This window comes from Myotis yumanensis, unplaced genomic scaffold, assembly GCF_028538775.1.
Source record: "Myotis yumanensis isolate MYYU_CA2020_CCGP unplaced genomic scaffold, mMyoYum1.0.hap1 SCAF_3, whole genome shotgun sequence".
Taxonomy (NCBI): domain Eukaryota; kingdom Metazoa; phylum Chordata; class Mammalia; order Chiroptera; family Vespertilionidae; genus Myotis; species Myotis yumanensis.
Window position 1 is genome coordinate 136,150,912 of NW_027223754.1, and position 27,054 is coordinate 136,177,965.

Sequence of the window (27,054 nt, forward strand, 5' to 3'; positions counted from 1 at the left end):
GGTAACAGTGTACATATTCCTCATAGTGCTTCTCTAGGTAATTGTATAATGAGTTTGGGTTTGACAGCTAGCAAAACAGAATCCACAGCGCTTCTGAATTTATATTTAGTTAATTCTTAATTAGTTAAAGTTTTTACACAGGGAAAGCTTTGTTTTCAAATTTGGTGCCCACTGCACCTGCATATTATGTGGCTTGATTATTTTGCCAACATCTCCCTCTACTGGACATACGTGTTTTGCTTTATTACATGCACTGGCTTTATTAGTTTTTATACACCCTATCTCACTGTTCTACAGAGGTTTCTTATAAGATAAGTTAATAGGGCATGAGGAAGCAAGGGGAGCAAACAGGCAGGGAAGTTACTGTCTACAATATGAGATCAGGAAATCTCTAAGTATTGTTTTTTTAACAGCAGAGATCAATGTATAAGGAAAGACAGAGAAGTTATATATACACGTTGGATTATAAAAATGTAAAGGTAAAGCCCTAGCTGATTTAGCTCAGTGGACAGAGCATCGGCCTGCAGACTGAAGGGTCCTGGGTTCGATTCTGGTCAAGGGCATATGCCCAGGTTGCAGACTCAATCCCCAGTGGGGGGTGTGCAGGAGGCAGCCGATCAATGATTCTTTCTCATCAATGATGTATCTCTCTCTCTCTCTCTCTCTCTCTTTCCCTTCCTCTTTGAAATCAATAAAAATATATTTTTAAAAAAGTTAAGGTAAAGAAATGAATAATAATGTTTCAAAATTAAAAATAAAATAGAAACAATCAATGAATATATAATATTTATATTTAATAAATAAAAAATGTCAAAACTAAATGTATTCTTTTACTTGAATACTACCTAGCACTTTAAGGAAGTCAGAGTGCTCTTAGGATACACAAAAACTCATCACTATTATTGCTTTATTGCTAACATTTATTACACATATACTATATGCCAGGTACCATGCTAAACAGCTTACATTAAATGGAATAGTCTGATAAGCTAGCTACATAGTGCTATTATTCCCATTTATAGAGGAAGAAATTGAGACTTAGAGAGGCTGCAATGTATCCAGGTTCACAGAAACACGAAGTGGCAAGGTGTGAACCAAGGCAGTGTTCGACCTTGCTTTTAATTCCCACATTTAATCAGCATGCCATAACAGTAAGTCCACTGGACAACAAATGAAATCAGGCAAAAGAGCAGTTAAGAAAAGTGCTAGACAGATTGGAATGTCAGAATCAGGTCTAGCAAGAATTGCCTCTGGCATAGATCAATACATGTAATATCTTAAACTAGTTCATACTCACTTTGTTTATCTTCTTAATTCTTTCACTTTCTTTACTCCCCTCAACACCTCCCTCTTTACCAGAAGTGGTCTTAAGGTTTCAAGAAATTAAAAAAGTAATTTCTACATTTAAAACAACTGACAAGTCTCTGAAAAGGAAATAAAAGTTTTTATGATAAGGTTTTGTTGTGGTATCTATTTGTAGAAACAAGACAATGGTACTGCTTTGTGTCCAGTTGAAAAGCAACATACCTTGCATGTAGCAGGTACTCAGTTAATAGGAAATAAATGGATGAATGAATGAAAACAATTCCTCAGTACATTTATTACTGTAGCATCACCAGGTACCCTGGGCAGAATGAGTTCTCAGATTCTGTGGTGGCAGTGATTACTGAGGCCACTAGGACTTCACTAGCAGAGCCTGTGAGAGCAGCATGAAACCTCACCTCAGCCCTAATGTTTATAATTGCAAAGTGAAGAAAAGAGTGATTTAGGAAATTTAGAATGTGATGAAATATAAAATGCAACCATGTATTAATTCTGGGCTTTAACTGTGTTACAAGGGATTAGGGCAAAGGTTACTACTGCTATTATAACACAGACTAGAACAGTCCCATGCCCAGAATTTCAAGAAGAAATCAGTAGTGCCCTCTTAACAATCTTCACAAGGACATGAAAATGTTCTGTATTCATCCTATATAATAAAAGCCTAATATGCAAACAGACCGAACGGCGAATGAACGGTCACTATGACTCGTACTGACCACCAGAAGGCAGACGTCAATGCTGGTGAGTGCAGCAGTAGTGGCGGGAGCCTTTCCTGCCTCCACGGCAGTGCTAAGGATGTCCAACTGACGGCTTAGGCCCACTCCCTCTAAGCCGTCAGTCAGACATCCCCGAGGGCTCCCGGACTGCGAGAAGGTGCAGGCTGGGCTGACGGACCCCACCTCCCACTCCCCCACCCCCGAGCGCATGAACTCATGCACCGGGCCTCTAGTTTCTACATAAATGTCCTACAGATATCTGCAATTCCAAAAGTTCAAAACTGAACAAACGTTCTCATGTTCACCAAACCTTTCCTTTCTCCTGTTTCCTATCTAATTAACAGTGTTATCCCTCACCCAGTGCTGACGCTGAAAATCTGGGGACCCCCCGCCACCACTATCATGCTGTTATTTAAACTCCATTAACTCTCACCAGTGCCACAGCAATAGCTTCATAGGTGATATTTTTCCTTACCGATAAAACTACGATAGAATAATGCTCAGTAAGTGTTGGCTGGGTTGAATTATGTTTTCTAGAATGGAAACTTACTAGTATATTCAATGCAAATTTAATAACATAGTTTAAGGCTTTGGCTTCTGTTGACTTGAGGCTTCAGTCCTTTATACTTGCTTAGGAGACTTCAATGCAAAGTTAAAGTCTGACTTGTTAAACTATGAAAATATAGATGGGATGTATTAAATTTTATGAGTGCTTTAATATACCTATAATTCTATCATTTATGTAAGAAAGAAAACAGAATATATACTGTTGCTTTTTAAAATAAATCAATTTATATCATCCAATTATGTGCTAAAAAACTTTGCCAATGCTAGTTGAGTGTAATTTATGGTTGCATACAAAATGAAAAAATATGTTATTTCCACATGAAAACCTCTTAGAAAGAATAAGATATTACTAACAAAGAATTGACATGCATGTCCTTATTGTGCCAATATTAACATGAGATTGGATGTATAAAGCACATGTAAGCATTTCAGAAGCATTATTCACATTTAGCTGTTACTTACAAAAATAAAATTAAATATAAAAATAGGAAAAACCTAACCACAGTATTTTAACTCTAACAGATCCTTTCTATAGTTTAATTTGAAGGAAAAGAAAAAAACATACAAAACTCCCAGCAATTTATAAGTTGATTTGGTAAACGAAAAATAAACTTCATTAAAATAAACAAGTGAGCCCTGGTCGGGTAGCTCGGTTGGTTAGAGCCTCATCCTGATACATCAAGGCTTGATCCCCAGTCAGGGCACATACAAGAATCAACCAATGAATGTATAAATAAGTGGAACAACAATTTGATGTCTCTGTCTCTCTCTCTCTAAAAATCAATTTTTAAAAAGGAAACAATTCAGAGGCGCCCACTATGTACAACATAATAACTGAACCTGAATAAAGTTAAATTTGTTACAATTTGTGATTCATCTATGGGACATTGTGTCTTATCATTTACAAAGTATTTCGACAACAAGTGTTCAAAGTGTGGATCCCAATTCCAAGGGGATCAGTATTACCCAGTTGTAATTTTATTGAGATGCCACATGGGATGTGCTTACTCAGGTCTTTGCACTTGTTTTTAACTGGTGTCTGAGACCATCTTCTATCAGATATTTTTATGGCTGACTTTCTCACTTCCTTCAGGTCTTTGCTCAAATGTTACCATTTCAGTGAAAACTTCTCTGACAATCCTATTTTTAAAACTGCACCTCACTCAACTCTTATTACTCTGATTCTTTATTAATTTTTATAGCACTTACATCATTTGACATTGCAAGTAAAATCCAAGAGAACACAGATTTTTATTTACTGCCATATTTCTAGAACCTAGAATAATGCCTGGCGCTTGGTTAAGTTCTCAATGAATGAACAAAGGAATGAGCAAAAACTAGTTTTGAGCCTGGCCAGTGTGGCTCAGTGGCTGAATGTCCAACTATGAACCAGGAGGTCACAGTTAGATTCCCAGTCAGGGCACATGCCTGGGTTGCTGGCTAGATCCCAAATAGGAAACATTGCAGGAGGCAGCCAATCAATGATTCTCTCTCATCATTGATATTTCTATCCCTCTCTTCCTTCCTCTCTCTGAAATCAATACAAAAACAAAAACAAGAAACAAACATGTTTAAAAAAAAGAACTAGGTCTGAATTCTGGTTCTCAGACTGTCTATCTCTGTGTGGCCATGAACTATTTATTTGTTCTAAGACTTGATTTATCTATAAAACTAGAGGCCCAGTGCACGAATTCATGCACCAGTGGGGTCCCTCAGCCTGGCCTTCAGGATCAGGCCGAAACCAGCTCTGATATCCCCCAAGGGGTCCCAGATTGTGAGAGGGTGCAGGCCAGGCCGAGGGACCCCACTGGTGCACGATCGGGGCCAGGGAGGGATGTGGGAGGTTGGCCAGCCAGGGAGGGACCACGGGAGGGCTCCTGGACATGTCCGGCCCGTCTTGCTCAGTCCTAATTGGCCGAACCCAAGCAGCAAGCTAACCTACCAGTCAGAGCGTCTGCCCCCTGGTGTTCAGTGCACGTCATAGGGAGTGGTTGAGCAGCCTTAGCATATCATTAGCATATTATGCTTCGATTGGTTGAACAGATGACTGGATAACCGGACACTTAACATATTAGGCTTTTATTATATAAGATATAGGATAATCAAAAGTTTCTATTTTCAGAAGATAACCAAAACCAAGCAATAGATTTCTAGAAATTCAATAACTTCAAAACTCAATTTAAAATAGAAGTATTTAATAAATGAAATAAAAAGTTAATTTAAATTTAATAAATCAATGTGATTGTTAGCAAATAAATAAATTCCAGATTGCAAAACTTCAAAAAATTTATGTTATAATTGTAAAGGCTATTTTTAAAAATGAATGCACTTCAGTGCATTAAGTGCTCTAAAATCAATCTCTTGTTCTTCTCTTGTTCCTACCACAGACATTTCCTTTCTTACTTCAACTGTCAACCGCACTGTAGGCTCTACTCCCCACGGTGCCTCAACAAATGCCAGTATTTTAGGAACTAACTCTGCCATTGATCTCTTACTGAGAAGACCAGTATTTCTTTTCTATACATTGACATGGGCCTACACTTCCAGGCTTTCAAGAATAAAAGAGATTTTTCAGATTTTTATTATTGAGGCAAGACACATAAAAGACTTTTTGTCCCAAGTAAACTGTAATTGTAATTAAATTACTAAAGAAGGATTTTGAGAGAGTGAAATTGTCACAACTTTCCCTTAAAATTGTACTTTTTGTGCATTTTATTAACTTGAATTTAATTTCTTCTGTTATTCTTATTCTAAACTCCATTGTTTACATTTCAACATTAATATAAAATACATACATGTCTAGTCTACTGTCTCATAAATTCAGTTATAACATTTGCCAAGTAAAGAAACATGCAAAAGGAATTTGCGTTAAATATATATTTTTCTCTATCTAGTTCCTACTGTATCTCCAGCAGATCTTGTTCTTTACTTGCTTAATATTAGTAATGTACATAATTCATAAAAAGCAAATCAATTTTATTCTTTGGTGGCTGCTGTACAGAGAATAAACATAAAATGTTAGCCTAAAGTTTAAGTTTTGCCATTTTATTTAAATAATCAAATAAGAGGGAAGAATTAAGCTTCAGTAATTGACAATTGGTGCTGATTCCCCTCACAGAGGACTGATTTCAGCACTTGATTAAGATGAGTTAAATAAATGTTTAGAAATATGTAAATATACCATAATAAGGAACAAAAAGTTACAAGAAGAAAATGCAGAATGAGCAAAGGTGCTGGTCTAAAATCAAGATAAATTCAAAGAGCTCTGTGACCAATAATGCTTTCAATCTCTTGTCCTGAGGTGTAAAAGCTAGAGGCCTATGAATTACCTATAGCTGTATATAGTTTCATGTCCACTTGTGAGCATAGATGCACTACTTGGGTTATCTCAAATTCAATATATCTAAAACAGAATGCATTATTTCCCCAAACAGCTCCTCTACTGGTTTTCCTAATTTTGCTAATAGTATTATTCATTATTATTCTTTAAGACCTTCCCAGAGTGAAAATCTTGGAATTATCTCTGATTCCTCCATTTCTATGAACTCTATATAAATATCATTCACCAAGACTTACCAATTTTCTTTGTACAGTATCTTTTTAAACTATCACTTCCTTTTATTTACTTATTTTTAATTGAATTGATTGGGTGACATTGGTTATTAAAATGATATAGGTTTCAGGTATACAATTCTATAATACATCATCTTTATATTGTATTGTGTGTTCACCACCCCAAATTAAGTCTCCTTCTATTACCGGAAGGAGAATTTCTCTGTTGCTTCTGTGAGCGAGGTTCTTGCAATAACTTCAGAAAATGAATTTTCTAAGATTCGCACAGGAGGATGGTATGTGGAAAAAGATTTTATTTGTGTGAAGTTATATTTCTCAGGTTCCAGAGTCCCCTGCCCTTTAAGTCCGTCTGGGAAAGGTGCAGTTGGGGTTCTAGCAGAGCCAGAAGGAAGGCCAGTGTCCAGAGTTTTCATTTTATGTTGTAGCCAGATGTGGCTTAGTATCTAAGCTAATTAAAGCCCATTAGTCCATGTAAAGTCCCAAGTGCCATGTAGGTTCAGGGGAGCATGTCCCTGCAACAGGAGTCACAGGAGCCTGGTGCCCTGAAGCCAAGGGCTAGAGAAGAAGGGAGAGAGGCTTCTTTGTCTAGAAGTTTATCTATATATATAAAAGCCTAAGTGACCATTTGACCGGTAATTATGACGTGCACTGACCACCAGGGGGTGGACACTCTGACCGGTAGGTTAGCTTGCTGCTGGGGTCCAGCAAATCGGGACTGGGCTAGATGGTCCAGACACACCCTGGAGCCCTCCCGCGGTCCCTTCCTGGCCCCGATCGTGCATCGGTGGGGTCCCTTGGCCTGGCCTGCGCCCTCTCACAATCTGGGACCCCTTGGAGGGATCCCACTGGTGCACAAATCCATGCACCAGGCCTCTAGTATATTTAGATTTTGCATGTTTGCAGGGGCCATGCCATTGTGGCCACTTATTTGTTCCCAGATATGACTGGCAGACAGGTAGGTACCTCTCCACATCACTCAGACCTTACTGAGCATGTGTCTAAATGGCATTTGTCCAGTCCCTTCCCCCATCAATCAGTGGGAACAGACTTGAATAGAGAGTGTTAAATGCAATTTTTTTGGCAAATCTGTATAAAATGGCATGCCTTTATTATTTGGACTCCTCTTTCCTCCTTTCCTGTTAAATAATAACCAGGTTATTATAACAGCATCACTTCCATCACCATTTATTCCCCCTTCACCCTTTTCTACCTCCTCCCACACTCCTTTCCATCTGGTAATCACCATCACTTCCTTTCCATTTCCATCTTGCCCCAGAAACAGTGTTCATCTCTAGACTAGCACAAAAGGATCTTAACCCATGTCCCCAAGAAAGGATGATTCCAAACAATTTACCAGACCCGTCTCCAGAAATTGACTATAATATTTTTTCTAACCTTATTTTTAGCTATTTATAAATGTACTAGAGGCCCGATGCACGAAATTCATGCAAGAGTAGACCTTCCTTCCCTCTGGCCGCTAGGGCTTCCCTCGCAGCCCCAGCTTCGACCGGGAGGTCATCCAGTCTAATTAGCATATTATGCTTTTATTGTTATAGATGAATACTTTGCTCTGCGATCCTTACTATCCCCAAATCTCTTCACTCTTTTGCTTACACTGTTCTACTTTCCTGGAAGGCCCATATACTCTCTACTTAGCCATATTAAATTCAACAAACATTTAATGAGCGCCCACTATATGGCACTTATTATATACTAGGTACCAGAACTCAGACTAGGAGAGTCAAAGCTAACAAGTCATTATAACAAAATGTGCTAAGTGCTCTAATAAAGGAAGGAATAAAAGAATATATAGATGACTAGTTTGGTTATTAATTTAGTGTAATTTGACCTGGGCTTTGAAAGAAGATGAGAAATAAACGAATGTGTATTAAATAGATGGGGTGCGAGAGTTCAGGCAAAGAGTACAGCATATACCCAATCACAGAGGGAAAAAATACATGGTATATCAGGAAACAAGGCAGCTGAAGTATAAGGTATATGGATAGAAAGAGAATGGTTAAAAAAAAAACAACATTGATAATGCTATACTACTCCCTCATATTCCCTCTCTTCAACTCTAGTTGGAGACACATTTTAAAAATTGAGAACTGACATTAAATTATTTCAGCCACCTCCCTCCCTGATTAAAGTTTATCTAGAGTTCTATCATGTAAGAAGTTCAATCCTTTATTAACTTGGTGGACCCAATAACAACTTGTCATAGGCTTTTCATCCCAAGATACCAGTTGATCCAGGCCCTCAACATGATTACAACTTTAACAGTAGGGATTATTAAGGTATGGAGATTGAAAACTTTAAATCATTATATTTCCATAGGATTTGAGCACCAGAAGCAACCCTAGATATCTTTTCGTCAAATGATCCATAACTATTTTCATTCTTATTGAAAATGTGAAGCAACCCCCCAAATTCATTTTCAAGGGGTACAAGGAAACTGACTAAAGCCCACACACCAAGAGCCACAGTCTTTGTGGGGCAGGAAGATTATTTCAGTTTGTGAAGTTAGGGAGGGGAAGAGGATACACCCAGTAAAGGGAGCTATACAACAAGTAGTCAGATTTTTAATTTTTTTCCAAGAGAAGCTGTAAAACCAGATTTGTGTATGTGAATTTTGAAATGCTTCCTAAAATATTAAAAAATGTAAACACTTATTGGTCATGCAAGATATGTTTATAAACCATGCGAGACTGAGGTTGGCTATTTTTCCACGTCAGCTATTGATGAACACCCTAGGCCAGTGGTTCTCAACCTTCTGGCCCTTTAAATACAGTTCCTCATGTTGTGACCCAACCATAAAACTATTTTCATTGCTACTTCATAACTGTAATGTTGCTACTGTTATGAATTGTAATGTAAATATCTGATATGCAGGATGGTCTTAGGGTCGTTCGACTGCCAAAGGGGTTGAGAACCACTGCCCTAGGCAGTTACTTCTTAAATGAGAAAACTGAGGCCTACAGCTAAATGTCCTGTGCAAGATATGCAGCTGATCAGAGTTAGAGATGGGAAGAAGCAGGTCTCTGACTCTGGGCTTCTGCCTCTACCCGAGGGGAGCAGAATATAAAGAAGGTGAGTAATATTTATTATGCTGACTCATTTATATGAGTAGGTTTTAACATCTATCTCATTTACTTTTATACAACCTATTCAGGCCAGAATTGATTCCTATTTTTTAAATAAAAAAACTGAGGCTCAAAAGCTTAACTAATTTACACAAGATTACATAGCACTAAAGCATCTGAACAAGGATTCAAATCTATACATGATAACCACAAGATGCATATCCCTTATATGTTGCCTCCTATTTGTTTTCATTAACAGTGGGAGGTTCCAGGTAGAGAGGCGATAGTAAATAAGGGCAGAAGGTAAAGAACTTTAATTTGTACAAAATGGAGCCCTATATGATGGTTTTTGAGCAGAGGAATGACAATTTCAGAGCTATGATTTTGAAAGACAACTGTAGATCAGTTTGAATGAAAAAGCAATTGAAAAATAGTGTCTGGAGGCAAGAATAAGAGCTCTGAGTTATTGCTAAAATTCTGTTGCAAAATTAAGAAAGGAGGGGCCAAACTATTTGTTGTGGAAATAAGAAGCAGCAGATCCAAGAGAAATGGAGAAAGAAATAAGCATGAGTAATAGGAAGGATGTTAATACCATTTATAGAGGAGTCATTGAGGTGATGAGATGAGAAAAATAAAAGAAACATAAACACTAGTAGTCATGAAGCAATGTAGGCAAGTTTTTTTTTTCTTTCTTTATAAATCAGGGAAGAAATCTAAATTATGATAAACCATGAAGCTAGATTACTATAACTGCAAGCTTCCAGTGAAATGTTAATGATGTGACATAATTTAAACAAACAATATAAATGGATAGCTAAACAAATAGTAGGTATTCAAATTTATTCTGATTGGCTAAACAAAAGTATCATTTAACTAGAATGAGGGGGGAAAATGCCATAGATTAGAGTACTCTCCATGAATTTTGTTTTACTGAACTTTTTAATGATTCTTGTTGTGGTATGATCTTATTTCCTGAAAAGACCCAAAAAAACTAAAAAAGGAAAAAACAGAGTTCAGGATAAATTACACGAGGAAAGTGAATGTATAAAGGTTAAATACAACAGAACAAAACAGATGTCACTAATTCTTTCTCTATTCTCCCTTTCTATTTCCAACATGCTTTCTGGCTCCATGTGTTCCAAATTACAGGTGAGTGCCATTTCAATACCCCACAGTCACCACCATCACCACAACCAAGGATGGCCAAAAAGAAATTTAATCTATTAAATGAAAGAAAAACAATGTAAGAGAAAGCTCCACAAAGTAAAAATCTATCATGGGCATATACTTTCTGTATTGTTCAGTTAAAATATAGTAAATTAATTATACAGATGCTCACCAAAAGGAACCTGGCCACAGTTTATCATTGTTATCTAGTAGAGAAATCGCCTGACCTCTTGGAGCTGCCATTACCCGAAGTCTCCTTGGACTATTTTAATCGCCTCTATCTATCTTGTTTTCTTGCTTCCTGCCTTACCTTCAATAGCCTTTGCTCCACACGGAAGTCAAAGTCATCCCTTTGAAAGATAAATCACATATCACACCACCACACAAAATCCTTGAAGAGCTTTCCATGCTACTCAGAGTAAAAGCCAAGCCCTCAGTATGGCCCACACGTCCTGCATGAAGTTGCCCCAGCTCACCTCTCAAACCTCATCTCTTACCAGTCTAACCTGACAGCTCTGCTGTGTTTCCAGCATACCCAGCCTGCCCCAGCTTGGGCACCTGCTCTTCACTAGGGCCGAAACTCTTCCTTCAGACAACTGCATGACTGGCTCTCTCACTTTCTTCAAGTCTCTGTTCAAATTCTGTCTTGATAGATGAGACTTCCTGATCATGATCACTGTACCTAAAGTAGCATTTCTCTCCACCTCACCATCATCTTTCACTTCCCCATGCCTGTCATGCTTTTCTTCACTATATTTACTGCTACCTGATATTATGTACAGAGTTCACTACGTATCTACCCTCACTAAACATCAGCTCCAAGTGGACAGGGACTTTGTTGTGTTCAACACCATAATTGTAGGGCCTAGAACAGGACCTGGCAGGTAGATGGTGCTCAATAAACATTAGTCAAATACATGAATGGAGTAAGTGCTGCTCTTTGTTAGGCATATTCTCAACCCTTTCTATGTATTAATTCATTTAACTCTCATAGTACTCCATCAAGTACCTATTATCCCCATTTTACAGATGAGGAACTGAGGCACAGAGAATTAAAGCCCAAGTTAACAAAGCTAATAAGTTTGGGATCCAGGACTTGAATCCAGGTAGTGTCTGCAAAGCCTACTGAACTGTTGCTCAGGCTGTCACAGACTAGGTGGCTTAAACAACCAATATATTTTCTTCCTCACAGTTCTGGAACCTGAAAGTCCAAGATCAAAACGCTGCCAGAGTAGATTTCTGGTGAAGCCTCTCTTCTTGGCTTTTAGATGGCTGCCTTCTCCCTATATCCTCACATAGTTTTTGCCAGTGTATGCCCTCCTGGTGTCTCGTCCTCTTCCTATTGGATTCACCCACAGGACCTCATTAAACATTATTTACCTCCTTAAGGGCCCATCTCCAAGTACAGTCACACTGGTGATTAGAGCTTCAACATACAAATTTTGAAAGGACACAATTCAATCTATAACACCCATAATTTATGTCTTTGAAATATAGCTATTTTAAACATCTTCCTTTTTTATTTTGAAGAATCAAGTTGGTTTTTTTTTTTTGCTAGGTCTTTTTAGTTGAACAAAGGAGAAGAAACTTTCAGGACTCTGCCTGGGCCCAAAGATCACCTGGCAAGATCTACTGAAATGGCTACACTGAGGATTTTCAGAAACAACTTGTTCTCATAAAACACCAAATGATTGTGCCAAACATCTGTTAGTGTACTTCCATACACCGTGCATTAACGCGTTGCAGCTCCGGGAATTGTGTTTATTTGTAACTCCTCATACAAAACCAGCAGAAAACCATACTTCTTGTGAGTCCCTGATGGAAATCTGTTCCAGCCTCCTTGCTGCTCCTCAAACACACCACTCAGGCTCCCACCCCAGGGCCTTCGCGCTCCCCGATCTCATTATCTGGAGTGCTTTCCCTCCAGGTAGCTTCATGACTCATTGTTTCCCTTATTTAGATTTTTTCCCAGTGTCATCTCCGTAAGGTCTTGCTGAAACAATCTATTTAAAATTGCAAACATACTTTCCTCCTGCACTTACCCTTACCTACTCTCTCTACTTAATTTTTCTCTGTGGCACTTTTTTTGGGGATTCCGGGGGAGGGGTCTAACTCTTCCCTCTAGAATGCAGGCAAGATGAAGGTGAGGATTTTTGTTTGTTTTCTTTACTGCTATTTCCCCAGCTCCCAGATAGTGCTGGCCCACAGTAGACACTCATTGCTGAATGAATGAACTTCTCCAAGGTCACACAGCAGGTAAGTGGTAGAACTGGAGTTTGAACCCTATCAGACACAAAAGCCTAAAATTTTAACTGTTAAGTTATACATAGGAGCTAACAATTCTTAAGTACAAATCTGGTCAAAGGATTCCACTGCTCTTCTCTGACACAAACAAACAACAAACTGCAAATAGGAATGGAGAAAATGCCCATCTTCAAATAATCTCCACAGAAACAGAAATTAATATTCCTTACAAGCATAAATTGTAAAAATTCATTCTTTTTAACACTATAGGCAACTGGCCATCTGTAAAAATTAAATATTTTGTTTCCAGGGCCAAAGACGTTTCAAAGGTGAACAACTGAGTCCAGATTCCATCTTTTGTTGGATAGATACAAAATTGATTGTAAGGTTTTTCCAAAAGATGTTAGAATTTTATCCCTAGCCTAAATAAGTGGTGTCATTTATTCATTCATTTACTTACTTGCCAAATATTTACTAACCACCTAATCTGACCAGGCATTGTTCCAGGCAATAAGTATACAGCAGTGAACAAAAAAATTCTTCCATGTTTGAAAGGGGAAACAATAAAAACATAGCTAAAATTAAGAAAAGTATTAATGTCACAAAAAGTATTAGTTTTAATAATAATGGCCTTTGGAATTCATCCCTAAATAATTGAGTATAATTTTATCATGGTGGCAAAGAGCTCAGACTCTGGAGTCAGAAGTTTGAAACCTCATGAAGAGCTGTGCCCTTGACAAAGTAACTCCTCAAGTCGCAGTTTCATAACTTGGGAGAAACAGAACCCATCCCGCAAGGCTGATGTGAAGATTAAAAGAGAAAACGTGCAAGAAAACACTTAGTACACTGCAGACTAAATAATAAATATTAATTAATCCTACTGTCATGATTGGAATATGTAAGACAACCTAATTCTTTCATTGCATGAAGACAAAGTTAAAGCCATAGAAAAGTCTTGGGCTTTACATTTAAAGGTAGTTTCTTTTCTCTTGGGGGGAAGCTAAGCTACCATGAGTCATTCATTAATTCATTCAAGTAACAAATATTCATTGAGCAATGCATACCAGGTATTTGTCTAGTTACTGGGAATACATGTTTATAGGGAAGACATGGTCTCTGCCCTTTTGAAGTGTAAGTTGCCACATTATCATAAATAGTGGATATTAGGAGAGCAAACTGAGGACATGCCTAACTTTCTCAACAATAAACAGTGACTTAGAAAGAAACCTATATTTACCACGTCCCATTATAGGAGGCTCCTCTAGTGGAGCTTTGCATTCAGAGAATGCCCAGCGCATAAGGTTCACTCGCAAGGGCAAGGTTGGGAACAGCTGGAAGCAAAGTAGGAGAGAACCCAGGAGCCTGTTCGGGCCCTCTCGTCATGCTACTTCCAAAATATACTAGCCTTGGTTGGATCTAAGTTTCTTGAGGGTAAAAAAAACACCCAACCCCACAGCCTACCAAAGTTCATGGCACGTCCTAGATACTTTATAAACAATTTTCAAATGAACTAGTAAATATTCCAGATCTTCGCTGCTACCACCCTAGGCCCCGACATAATCATCTCTTTCTTGTACTGTTGAAATGGGCTTCTAACGGGCCTCCCGGCTTCTGCCCCTCTAGTCTGTTCTGCAAATAACCATCAAGAGTTATCTTTTGAAAGGGAACTCAGGCCACTATATTGACTAGACGGCTCCAACGTTTCCTATCAGCTTCAGACCCAATAAGCTCCCCAGGCAGTCTGGCTCCTGCCTGCCTCGAACACCAAACCAGGGAACCCCTCCCCTGCCAGCCTCCGCCCGAACCTGGGAACCCCCTCCCCGGCTCCCGGCGCGCCGGCGCCCCCTGCCGCTCCCGGCCGCCTAGAGCAGCCTCCGCCACCACTGTTGTCAAGGTGCCTTTCCATTTTCTTTTTTTAAATTTTATTTTATTTTCTCGTTTAAAGTATTACAAATAGTAGTACATATGTCTCCTTATTCCCCCCATTGACCTCCCCCTGGCCTCCCCTACCCCCCGGCACGTGTCCTCACCCCCCCCCCCCCCGCAGTGTCTGTGTCCATTGGTTATGCTTATATGCATGCATACAAGTCCTTCGATTGATCTCTTACTCCCCCCCTCCAACTGTTTTCATTGTCTTCTCGCCCATCATCATCATGTGAACTTATCTTGATGTATTACTATTAAGTGTTGATGTCCTGCTGCCGCGTTTCCACAGGGAACCGACAGGCACGGTGAGCACCCTGTTCCCGGTTTCCTCCCGCTCAGCAACCATTGCTGAGTGACTGAATGAATGGACCCCCTGCCGGGCTCTAGTCCCTTTAAATTGTGGAACTACACAGGCACCCGGGGACGAAAGTGAGACCCCGGGACCGCGTCCCCGCCCGACCCCTGCACTAACCTACCCCCACCCACCTCGGCGGCCCCCCAGGAAGGCCCCCGGTCCCCGCGATTCCGCCCCGCTGCCGCCGGAGGGCACGCTTCGCGGGGCGGAACCTCCTCTCCGCCAACTCCCAGCCCGCCCCTCCCGCCGCCGTTCACCTGCTCCTCCCTCGGCCTCCGCCGGGGGGCGCGCCTCCGAGGGCCGGTCCTCCGCCGTGGCCGTGGCCCTCAGCACCTCCAGCACAGTCTCCGGAGGCACGTCGACCAGTTGCGCCCACACGGACTCCGTGTAGAAGTCCACTGTGTGCGCGTTGGCAATGGACAGGGCTTGCCTCAGGAACCGCAGCAGCCCCTGCAACTTGGCACGCAACGTGGGCAAGTCCTGGGCCGCCGGGAGCGGGCTGGAAGCCGCCATGGCGCTCCCCCGCCCGGGCTGTAGGTGGCGCCCACCGCGGCGCGAGGCGGGGGCTCCGCGGAAAGCCGCCCAGGCCGGATCAGTAGAGCTCCGATCACACTGCAGGTGGGCGATGGATTGCTTCCGCCTGGTGACGTACTTTGACTGCGTCCGTTGTGAGTTTCCCGGCGACGCGCTGGGTATGCCATGGCGCCCTCGAGGCCGGCACCCGGGCGGCGGACGGGGGGTTTTGGGGCGCCTGGCGAAGGGTTTTCTCCGGTCGGATTCAAGAATAAGAATGTGAAACAGAGGACGTGGCGACCTAACCACCTGCAGGCCTTCGTGGGGAGCGTTCGCGAGGGTAAGAAGGCAGCCTTCCTGGTCCCAGGCCTTTGAACTCCTAGAGTGCGCGACCCGCCGACGCGGGGAAGCAAGGTTTAGGGCGCTGGGTCGGGCCCTCCCGGGGCGGAGGGAGTCATTCCGGAGCCGGCCGAGGCCGTGGGCGTCTCAGCTTCGGGTGGGAAGACGGGGCGGTGTTGGTGGCCGTCCGTAATCATCTTCCCCCACTTGTTTCCATTCTTGTTCCGAACTCTCCCTCTGTATTTACCCACGAAAGCGTAAGCAGAGAGCATCCACGGTTCCACTTGTGGATGTATCATGTGTATACCTTGGTGCATGTATTACGGGGAAGGACAGACAGAAGGATGGGGCCAGAAATCTGCCCCGCGCCCTTGCTGATTGCAAGTAACCCAGAGCCCTCCAGTCTTCTTTTACCGATCTTCCTTTCCTTTGCTTGGCTTTGGTTTGTGTTTGTCATTGTGTCTTGTTGTCTGTAAGTTCCCGCAGATCTCGTTTGGAATGCATACATCTTAAGTTCGGGTAGCTGTTCAGAAAGTCATGCACCATCTTCTCTCTCTTGTGTTGAGTTACTTTTAAAAGTAAGTCGTACAGCCCTAACCGGTTTGGCTCAGTGGATAGAGCGTCGGCCTGCGGACTGAAAGGTCTCAGGTTCGATTCCAGTCAAGGGCATGTACTTTGGTTTCGGGCACATCCCCAGTGGGGGGTGTGCAGGAGGCAGCTGATCTGTGTTTCTCTCTCATCGATGTTTCTAACTCTCTATCCCTCTCCCTTCCCCTCTGTAAAAAAAAAATCAATAAAATATATTTTTTAAAAAATAAGTCGTACAGTAGTTTCTCTAAGGCAAAATAATAGCTGTGAGCTGTATGTTTAAGTATTAAAGACCTAGATGAAGTCTTTTGGATGGATTAAGGAATTTGTTTTGATTTGTGAGCACAATAAACTGGAGTCCTGCAACGCTCTAGCCATTTTACCATATTTGAGGGTCTTACTTGAAGTGTTTGCATTACTAAGTTTGCCTGGTCTTTGGCAAAGAATCAACATGCTGTTCACGCCATTGGTTTAAAACTTGTTTTCTTGAAATGACCTTTCAAAGCAAAACAAAGTAATTCTCGCATCTGAATGTCACAGCTACATTTTTTCATGCCACTTATTTTCTGAGAAAGTAATTAACGATTTATGTTCTTCAATGTAGGACAAGGCTTTGCATTTCGAAGAAAATTGAAGATTCAGCAAAATTACAAGAAATTGCTATGGCGGAAAAACAAGGCTCAATCCTCACAGGAATCCCAGTTCAGAGATCGATATCCCGATCATCTGAAACATCTTTACTTAGCTGAAGAGGAAAGACTCAGGAAGCAGACTAGAAAAGTTCAGAAGAACAAGTCAGAAGAACAAGTTAATGAGGCTTTGCCAACAGAACAATGTAACGATGACCAGGCTTTGTCTGAAGAACATTGTAGCATTGACCAGCCTCAGCCAGAAGAGCCATGTAAAGAAGAAAGGGTAAAGTATGTATTTTCTTATTTTGAAATCCTTTGTTTTAAGTTTAAGTAGTGTTTTATGAAATTAGACAATTTATATAGAAATTGGAATTGTTATTTGAGGCATTTTAGAAGTCACAGTGTAATTAGGCAATAATTTTTCATGGAGGCTTTTTTTTTTTTTTTTAAATGACTGAATTAGATTAGGTTAGCTTAATTGGAGAAGTAATGGAATGGGTATTAAAATATCTGGGTTTTCGATTTCAGCCTTTGAAGTACATTTAACTTACTTGGACTGTGGTTAATGCCTGTTATTAATATACTAGAGGCCCGGTGTATAAAAATTTGTGCACTGGGCGGGAGGCGGGGAGGTCCCTCAGCCCGGCCTGTGCCCTCTCGCAGTCTGGGACCCCTCAGGGGATGACCACGTGCTGGCTTAGGCCTGCTCCCTGGGGGATTGAGCCTAAGTTGGCAATCAGACATCCCTCTGGCAGCCCGGCAGCCCTCAGAGGATGTCCACTTGTCAACAGGGAGCAGACCTAAGCTGCAGTCAGACATCCTTAGTGCTGCTGAGGAGGCAGTAGAGGCTGCCATCAGCCTGGCTTGTGGCTGAGCAGAGCTCCCCCATGTGGGAGTGCCCTGACCACCAGAGGGCAGCTCCTGCATTGAGCGTCTGCCCCCTGGTGGTCAGTGTGTGTCATAGTGACCAGTCATTCCCAGTCTTTCTGCTGTTAGGGTCAGTTTGCATATTCCCCTTTTACTATATAGGATAGAGGCCTGGTGCATGGGTAGGGGCCGGCTGGTTTGCCCTGAAGGGTGTCCTGGATCAGGGTGGGGGTCCCGCTTGGGTGCCTGGCCAGCCTGAGTGAGGGGCTGATGGCTGTTTGCAGCTGGTCACACCCCCTTCAGGGTGGGGGTCCCCACTGGGGTGCCTGGCCAGCCTGGGTGAGGGACTGAGGGCCATTTTCAGGCTGGCTGGCAACTGAAGCTCCCAGCCTCTTCTTTTTTTCTTTATTTTTTTTTTATTCTGGTATTTATTTATCCTTCTATAATTGAAACTTTGTTGCTGTTACTGGAGCTGAGAGCCGGCTCCAGCTCCGTGGCCACCACCGGCTGAAAGCAGGTATCTGGGGTTTGTTTAGCTTCTATAATTGAAACTTTGTTGCTTTCGGAGCTCAGAGGCACCTCGGTAGGCGGGGAACCTTGGCTTCCTTCATCACTGGAGCAAGCAAGCCTCCGGCTCGCTTCAGCTGCATGGCTGCCAGTCGCCATCTTGGTTGGGTTAATTTGCATATCTTGCTGATTAGCCAATGGGAGGTGTAGCGAAGGTATGGTCAATTACCATGTTTGTCTATTATTAGATAGGATGTGTGTTGTTGTTTTTTTAAACTAATTTTTTGAGAGGTATAGCTTGGTGCTTAACAGCATGAATGGACTTGAGCTGGACTTTTCTAAAATGGAGATTATGATAATAAGTATTTAATTCAGAGTTGCCATGTTGTACCTCTCCAGAATGAATTATTCTCAGACTCTGGGGTCTCCTGACCTATCGTGACATTATAAATATTAAATGAGTTGATTTGTTACAAAGTACTTTAAAAAGTGTACGGTACGTGAGAAGTACCACCTAAGAGTGTTAGCTACTACTGCTGCTACTACTATTATTAATCTAGATTCTTCCCCCCAGAGGATGTGGATTTAGAATCAATTAAAAAAGAAACAGAGAACAAGAATAGATCCAGAGACAAGTGAGGGGTTAGAGAGCAACCAAAGGACTTGTATGCATGCATATTAGCATAACCAATGGACACAGACACTGGGGAGGTGGAGGCTTGCCTGGGGTGGGAATGGCTGCGGGGGGGAGGGGGGGGGGTCAGATGGGGGAAAAGGAGACATGTAAAACTTCAGACAACAAAAAAAATAAAGTAGAATAAAAAAGAAAAGAAACAGCATAGCACCATACACTTTGGTCTTATAAATGCTAACTTATAAAGCTTTCTCTGCACATATCTCAAGTTAAAAAAACATGCCAAAATCTAAACTTGCAGTGAAGCTAGGTGTTACTTGGGACCATAACCTTTAACTTCACTAAAATTCTGTCTTTTAAAATTGGAGCTATTTGTGCTAAACATAATAGGAACTTGGACCCCAGGAAAGAGTGTAGTTGGGGATGAAGACAGAGACACTAAAAATTCAGATTTTCAGTAGGTTTGTTCATCTATGGGTGTAAAGCTTGGCAAAAAATAGCTCTAGAAATGGAGGAATGAATCATTTCCAGTGATAATTGAAGTGAGGGGGGTTTAATCATGACACAAAATTCCTTGGTTAAAATAATATTTTTAGAGGTTTCTTATTTTCAAGTGGAAACAGGGAAAAGTTGTCACTGAAGAAGTTCAATAGAACTGCCTTAATTGGAGAAAGGGGGAATACAGTGACAGCTATGTCAATATAGGAAACTTGTGCAGAGTAGGGATTGATCAACTCAAATACTGTAACATCCAAGAAAACAAGACTGAGAGCAGGTCTTTTGAGTTTGTGCTCTAGGCAATTATTAGTGACCTTGTAAAGAAGATTTTCAATAGATAACCCTGGTGAAATTTTTACCTTTACGTGTAGCATCCAAAGCCATGGTCATGGATATGACTTATCAAAGAAGAAAATGGAGACCAAAGAGGGAAACACTTAGTGGGAAACCTGGGATTAGAAAGAGAAAGAGGCTCTAGCACAGCACACTGAGAAGGAGCAGTTAGAAAGGGTAAGGGTGAAAAGATGTCACCAAAACTAATGGAATGGAGTTTTCAAAAGTAGTGAATGGTCAGTTAAATGAAACTGAAAAGTGCCCATTGACTTGATCATCATATTTGGCTAGAAGGTCATGACTGTTTTGGCATGGGTAGTGTGATTACAATGTGAGAGCAGAAATCAGATTACAGAGTTAAGTGAATATGAAGTGCCTATTTTAGTCTATTCACTATTCTTTCTAGATACGTAACCATGAAAGGATGAGGAATAAGAGATTGGTAGTTAGAAGAGGATCTAGAGTTTGGTGATGGATAATTAGTGCATTTGTTTACTTTAAGAAGGTAGCTACTGAAATTTTTATACTGTGTTTATGAAGTTGGTATAGTGACAAGTTGAGAAACAGGAAAAAGGAAGATTATTAATGAATCTGATAGCCTGAGGAAATGGATGGAGTCTGGATCTAAGTGGTTGAATTATCTGTGACAGTGTGGGACACCTTCAGAGACATGAGAAGTACTTCAAGATAGAATAGTTCACCCTGGCCTGTGTGTCCCAGTGTTTGGAGTGTCAGCCCACGCACATAAGGGTTATAAGTTCCATTCCCAGTCGAGGGCACTTTGTGGTTCACTGCCCGACCCAGGGGTGCCTACGGGAGATAGCCGATCTCTTTCTCTCTCTCTCTCCCGCCCTCCCTCCCTCCCTCTCTCTCCCTCCCTTCTTCCTCCCTCCTTCCCTCCGTCTATCTCTGAAAAACAGTGGAAAAAATGTCCTCAAGTGAGGAAAAAAACAAAAGATAGAATAGTTCTAAGTGGAGTTGGGGTCATTTATGAACAAGTAGGTGAAGTGGAATGGAGATGAAGTGGTCAAAGAACTTTGGGATTCAAGTTCATATCCACCTACAATTTCCATTATGTCCTTCAATTTAATGCCTTCTTCAGTCTGTCATTCCTGCCATTCATATGTTGGTTTCCTGTTTTGTTTTTGGTTTTGTTTTTTAATGTGTGTGGGGGGGGGTTTTTTATTTGTTTGTTTTTTTACATTCTAGGATCTTTCAAATCTTTCTGTATTTTCCCTGGTTGAAATATTTCTCCAAGATTCTCCAGTTACCCCTTGTAATCTATCTTGAAAGTTATAACTATATTTTTAATAATGTTATTTGTATATTTTATTAATAAGATTAATGTCCTCTTTCCTCTTATCTCTTCCCCTTCTATTAATTTGCATTAGTGAGATTTTAATATACAAGTACTGTATTAGACATACTTGTCATAATTTCAGTTATATTGTTTTTAATCTTTACAACTTATTTTTCTTTACCTTATAAAGCTTCATTACTATTCCAAAGAAAAATAAGAAGAAAACATCAAATCAAAAAGCACAAGAAGAATATGAACGGGTACAAGCTAAGCGTGCTGCTAAGAAACAAGTAAGATCTTCAAAAATATTCAGATTCCTATTTATGCTAAATGTATATATAATCTGTGTTTCTTAGTGTGGGGTACATACTATGCCCTCTGTAAACATTTGTTGAATAAATGAATGGTATGATCAGAGTTGGAGAATTTTAACATATTCAGATTCCTTGATTATTTATATTATCCTTGAGAGGTGGTCAGAAATAGAATTTTAAAGATATTGCTTACAGGTTAATGAATGAACTTCTGGGATAATGTTTACTAAGAGTTTGGTCTAGGAACTGGCACTTTTAACAAGTACTTCAAGAGGTTCTTATGAATAATAACATTTGAGAACCACTGACCTAAGGAAATTATAGATTACTTGCATAATTTTACATTGAAGCAAGTAAAAGCCAGAGGGGAGGTGAATACAATATTTCTTTACTATAAAGAGTTAGTCTTACTAATTAAAAAGCCTACTAGAGCCCTGGCCAGGTAGTTCAGTTGGTTGGAGCATCTTCCCGATACACGAAGGTTGCAGCTTCGATCCCCAGTCAGCGCATACAACAAACAACCACTGAATGCATAAATAAGTGGAACAACATATCAGTGTCCCTCCTTCCCACCTTCTCTCCCACCCTCTCTCAGAAATAAAATAAAAAAGTCTATTACATTAACTTAGCAAAATGGTACCACTCTCTGTAATCATTCAGAAACCCAAAATTAGAATAGACTTTCTAATGAGGAAAACAAAATTATCTACAACTTTAACAAAATCTTCATTTTGTTTAATCTGTGATTAACTCAGAGTTTTTGTATTGAAGCTTTATTAATTTAGCACTTTAAAAAGGATAGCATATCAGTGATTGCACTGATTTAGAATTTTTTCTGTGTTTTAGCTTTAGAATTTGGGAATTTCTGGAAGTTTCACATCTAAAATTGTATGATTATTTGTAAACTGGCGGCAGACTAGGATGAAGCAGAAATATTTTGCCATGGAAATAGTGGACCTTTGTTTCATAGCTTGTTACTTTCTGCTTTTTCCTAACCAAGCATCTGATATCTGCCACCTTTGGAAATAGTATACCAATAAGGACCATTGTACTGTAAAACATTTAATGTCCTAAAATTTTCTTTACATAGATAAATGCTAGGACTTTATAGTTATGAAAATTGACAGTCTCTTCGATTTCGAATGTTAATACCCAGCATCATTACTTAGGAGAAATCAAAATTAAGAAGATTAAATAAGAACCTATAATTGATAGTAAGACTACTTTCTTTTTACTTTGTTTAGTGAAACTCCACATACCTAAATTCCCACAAATACGTTCTAGATCTTTATGTGCTTTTTAAAATAAATGAGGTACCATACCATATAAGAACAAGTTTAAGTGACAATGGTGTAGCATAATGGAGAATTGCTTAGACTTTGAATTCACAAGATCTGGATATGAGACTTGACTGTATCAGTTATTTGGGATTTGGGGCAAATCACTTTCCATATCACTGAGCATCAGCTCCTTGTCTGTAAGATGAAGATAAAAAACCTAGATAACATTTTTAAAGAATGAAATGTACTATGATGTATGTGAAAGTACTTGGTTAAATATAAGTGACCATACAAATATAAGGCTGTGTCATTTGGGGGCTATATGTGTTACAGGGGAAATTGAAAAACAATCCATATATTGCAGTGATGGCAAACGTGTCAGCGTTTTGAAAAACCCTAACTTAACTCTGGTGCCGTGTCACATATAGAAATTTTTTGATATTTGAAACCATAGTAAAACAAAGATTTATATTTTTGATATTTATTTTATATATTTAAATGCCATTTAACAAAGAAAAATCAACCAAAAAAATGAGTTCACGTGTCACCTCTGACACGCGTGTCATAGGTTTGCCATCACTGATATATTGCATTATTGAAGAACTTTTGTTTAACTTTTATATTTGATTTAGTAAATGTTATAGTACATTTCAAGTAGTACTTTTGGATCTATACACTATATAACGGAATTATTTTCCTTAAACTCAAATGAACTTGAGTCTTTCTCTTAGCAGATGAAATGAGCATGATCATTCTTAAATGGTTAAAAATCATAATGCCTAGCACAGTGTTTTACACATATATGGTATGTAGCCAAAAATTTTCCTGGAATTAAATCTGTCAGGTGGCAAATTAAAAAGAATATGAGATATTCTGGAAATGAAGGTTTTAGTGTTACATGACTAAAGTCACTTTTAATTCTTCAATGGGTCTAGTTAAATGATGAAATCATTTCATAAATATGCCTTCTGTGCTCCGACTTTATTTGCATACTGATAATTAAAATTGTTTAATAACTTTATGTAATAGCATGTATTATAGTGCATACTCTTTGCCTTAACATTTAACATTTGAAAATAAAAGAGACACTTAATATTTTGAAAATAAAATAGACAGACCTAAAGTTTTAGCATGGTGATACCTGTTTCAACACAATTTCGGAACTATATTTACTGATTTTAACTGATGAAAATTACATATGTTAATTTCAGGAATTTGAGAGGAGAAAGCAAGAGAGAGAAGAAGCTCAAAGACTCTACAAAAAGAAGAAAATGGAAATGTTTAAAATATTGAGCAAAAAGACTAAAAAGGGCCAACCAAACTTAAATTTACAGATGGAGTATCTTCTAAAAAAAATACAAGAAAACAATTAAATCGGACACTTTATATTAAATCAAGGTTTAAAATATCTGCTGCCTCTTGAGTTCTTTTGTATATGTAATGCACCTCCTAACAATTCACTAGGTTTGTCAATATAAACAGGATTGCTAAGCGATACAGAATGTCCAAAAACTTTTGTTCATTTATATGAAGGAAAATTTTCTACATATACTCTGCATAATGTCATTTGCTTCCTATTTATTTGCCCCTGAAGAAAGGGTGGCTTGAATGACTGAAAGAACCTGCTATTTGGGTGACAGGACTTTTGTACCACATAAATTCAGATGAAATAAAAATGTTTTTAAAATGGAGCAGAGCTTTCAATGGAGCATTTCAATGAAAATTTTCAATTTAGTAAACTGTTACGGTTTTAAAATTCATTTTAATAATGGAGGCAGTGATTCTCCTTGAACGTTTTTATTTATTTATTTACTTACTTACTTACTTACTTTTAAACTAAGCACATGTTATAGGGGAGTGGGCTTTCTAGAAACCTGAGAACACGCTGCACGATATCTTCTGTCCCCACCATTCAACTATGGGGTCTTCATAAAGCAGGGTTTGGTGTAAAAGTGCAGAAAGCCTGATATTTATAAATATTTTCAAAGTGGGAGTACATAGCTTATTAGTGTAAGATCTTGGGAACTCGGCAGTGTCACACCAGTAATTAAGCTTTCCAGATCATGTTATTGTGTAAGACATTGTCACTGGAACATGACTGTGTTATCTCTGTGTATACTTGTGAACCGAGACACTGCTGAAGTACTGCTCTGCCTGCCTCCTTGCAATCTGCAAAATGAGAAAGCCTTCACTGTCATCATTGTAAATGATATTTGTAAAACATTGCATAATAAAGCCTATAAAATAATAAGAGAGACAGCCTGAAATTGCAATAAGGTTTGAGGAGTCCTTGCATTCTACTGATCACTGCATTTAAAAGTGTAATAGATCCTGAGGAAGCAACTTACTAAAGAAAGGCAGTCTTTATTGCAGTGAGAAACAATGCTTAGAAATTTTCAGTGCATAATATTGCTTGGAAAATAACTCAGAAAACCTACATTTGGCTACATTGGTGAAGACAGTACATTGTGAAGCAGAGTAAAATATTTTAATTCCTTTATAATGATTTGCTTGTGTTTTACTTCTAGACACTTTATCAGGGTAGGACAAAACATAAGAGATCTAGTCCTTTTGAGAGTAAATATTAAGTTCATTTTAACAATTTTTTTGTTGAGCAGTTGTTATATATGCAAGGTCCAGGTTAAGGAGTTACTCTTAAAAAAAGATTCCTTCCTCCAAGGATCTGCAGTGGTTCTCAACCTTCCTAATGCCACGACCCTTTAATACAGTTCCTCATATTGTGGTGACCCCCAACCATAAAATTATGTTCATTGTTACTTCATAACTGTAATTTTGCTACTGTTATGAATCGTAATGTAAATATCTGATAGGCAGGATGTATTTAGGTAACCCCTGTGAAAGGGTCGTTCAACCCCCAAAGGAGTCGCGACCCACAGGTTGAGAACCGCTGTATAGAGCAAATGCCAAGTAAGGTTATAGGACAAAAAGTAATCAGAAATGATCAGGTGAAAAACGAAGACACAGACTTGAGTGCACCAGAGACTCACCTAGAGAGCTCACAATGCACATTCGAGGGCCCTACCCCAAGATTTGGATAGCACTGATGCGCTCAGTAATGCGTATTTTAACAGCTATTAACACATTCTGTTGTGGTTAGTCTTTAGACCATACTTTGCAAAGCATTGGACCCAGGCCTCAGAAGAGAGGTTTCATCTCATTGAAACCTCTCTTCAAAGACATCAGGGAAAGTTTCATGGGTGAGATGGCATGTGAGAAAAGTCTTCCAGAATGAGAAGAGAATTAGAGGTGACAGCATGAAGGAACTTACAAAGGGAATAAAACTTACAGTGAATTTAAAAGTCTATAGAGTAGTTAGGTTACATGTATATTATTACGGATTGGGGAATCACACTCAACTTCCCATTTCTGTTTCCTTTCTTATGGTGGGGCACCCTCAGCCTAACATGGTGTCTACTCTCCTTACTTTTCTGCCCAGGGAGGTAGTGACTTGAGTTTGGGAGGAGAACCTGGCCTGTCTGTACAGTGCATGTGCTCTTGATTACTATTTTTCTACAGAAAATTGTAAAGAACAGGCTGTATTGATGGTAGGAGGGTATGGAGATGGAGGCAGAGCAGGGCAGAGACCTCGTGTTTTGTAGAAGGAAACATCTAAACCTCCCAATTTGTGCTGTATACTCGAGTACAGCGAGAAGTAAAGCAGGAATGACATTTGAGGAAACACAATATACAAGTGGAGAAACATTGGGTGGCCAAGAGCTTGTTTCAGACTTTAATGTGTATTCAGGGAGTTTTGATCTTGGCAGTTTGTAGAGGCTTATACTGGGCCATTAATTTTATTTTTATTACTGCAGTAGGCTTTTAGTGGCTGTGGTTTTGGCAAGAGGCTTTCAGCCTTAGGGCACATGGGATTTTAACACGAAATGTAAGGTAGCTTTGTCCACAGAAAATTGGTTATTTCTGGAGACGGTGAAATACTGGGCCTTAAACAGAGAAGTACACAGACCTCAACAAAGAAGCAGGGTTGGGGCGTGGGAGTGTAGAGACACAAGCTTCAGCAAACTCAGAGCGTGTCACTGTGGCTCACACATATGCTGGCTTCCTGGATGGCTGCAGCCAGTGCCCACTAAGATGACACTTGGTGAGCTACCCTGGCTTTACTGGCATTAACAGCTATTGGCATGAATAGGCAGCTTCCAGGGCGCAGGCTTGACCTTGACCCACATTTTAATTCATTAGAGGCTGCAGAGACATGGGAAAGCAACTCATTTGAGGAAAGGATTTAATGTCAGAAGAAAATATACTGTAGATATGCT

At 39.8% G+C, this 27,054-nt stretch overlaps 2 protein-coding genes across 5 annotated transcripts in view; one reads left to right on the forward strand and one right to left on the reverse strand.

Annotated features, from left to right (window-relative positions):
* METTL25 (methyltransferase like 25) overlaps window positions 1-15,537 on the reverse strand; it is a 100,720-nt gene extending 85,183 nt beyond the window's left edge. For 2 of the 4 annotated variants that reach the window (XM_070409639.1, XM_070409636.1), the window contains exon 1: window positions 15,212-15,535. In XM_070409639.1, the coding sequence (XP_070265740.1) occupies window positions 15,212-15,467 (256 nt within the window). In that variant the 5' untranslated portion in view covers window positions 15,468-15,535. Of the gene's footprint in view, window positions 1-15,211 lie in introns of all 4 variants that reach the window. The other 2 variants (XM_070409638.1, XM_070409637.1) reach the window with 2 other exon arrangements.
* An 88-nt stretch (window positions 15,538-15,625) lies between these two features.
* CCDC59 (coiled-coil domain containing 59) lies at window positions 15,626-24,165 on the forward strand. The gene is made up of 4 exons (XM_070409640.1): window positions 15,626-15,807; window positions 16,999-17,314; window positions 21,356-21,455; window positions 23,971-24,165. The coding sequence occupies exons 1-4, from the start codon at window positions 15,654-15,656 to the stop codon at window positions 24,130-24,132; spliced, it is 732 nt and encodes a 243-aa protein (XP_070265741.1). The 5' UTR covers window positions 15,626-15,653; the 3' UTR covers window positions 24,133-24,165.
* Window positions 24,166-27,054: the final 2,889 nt, after the last annotated feature.

Bases quoted from the DNA above. Each gene is read 5' to 3' on its own strand.
- CCDC59 (XM_070409640.1), top strand. From the start codon at position 15,654: ATGGCGCCCTCGAGGCCGGCACCCGGGCGGCGGACGGGGGGTTTTGGG. The intron at 17,315-21,355 runs GTATGTATTTTC...TACCTTATAAAG, and splicing joins TGTAAAGAAGAAAGGGTAAA to CTTCATTACTATTCCAAAGA. The intron at 21,456-23,970 runs GTAAGATCTTCA...TGTTAATTTCAG, and splicing joins AGCGTGCTGCTAAGAAACAA to GAATTTGAGAGGAGAAAGCA.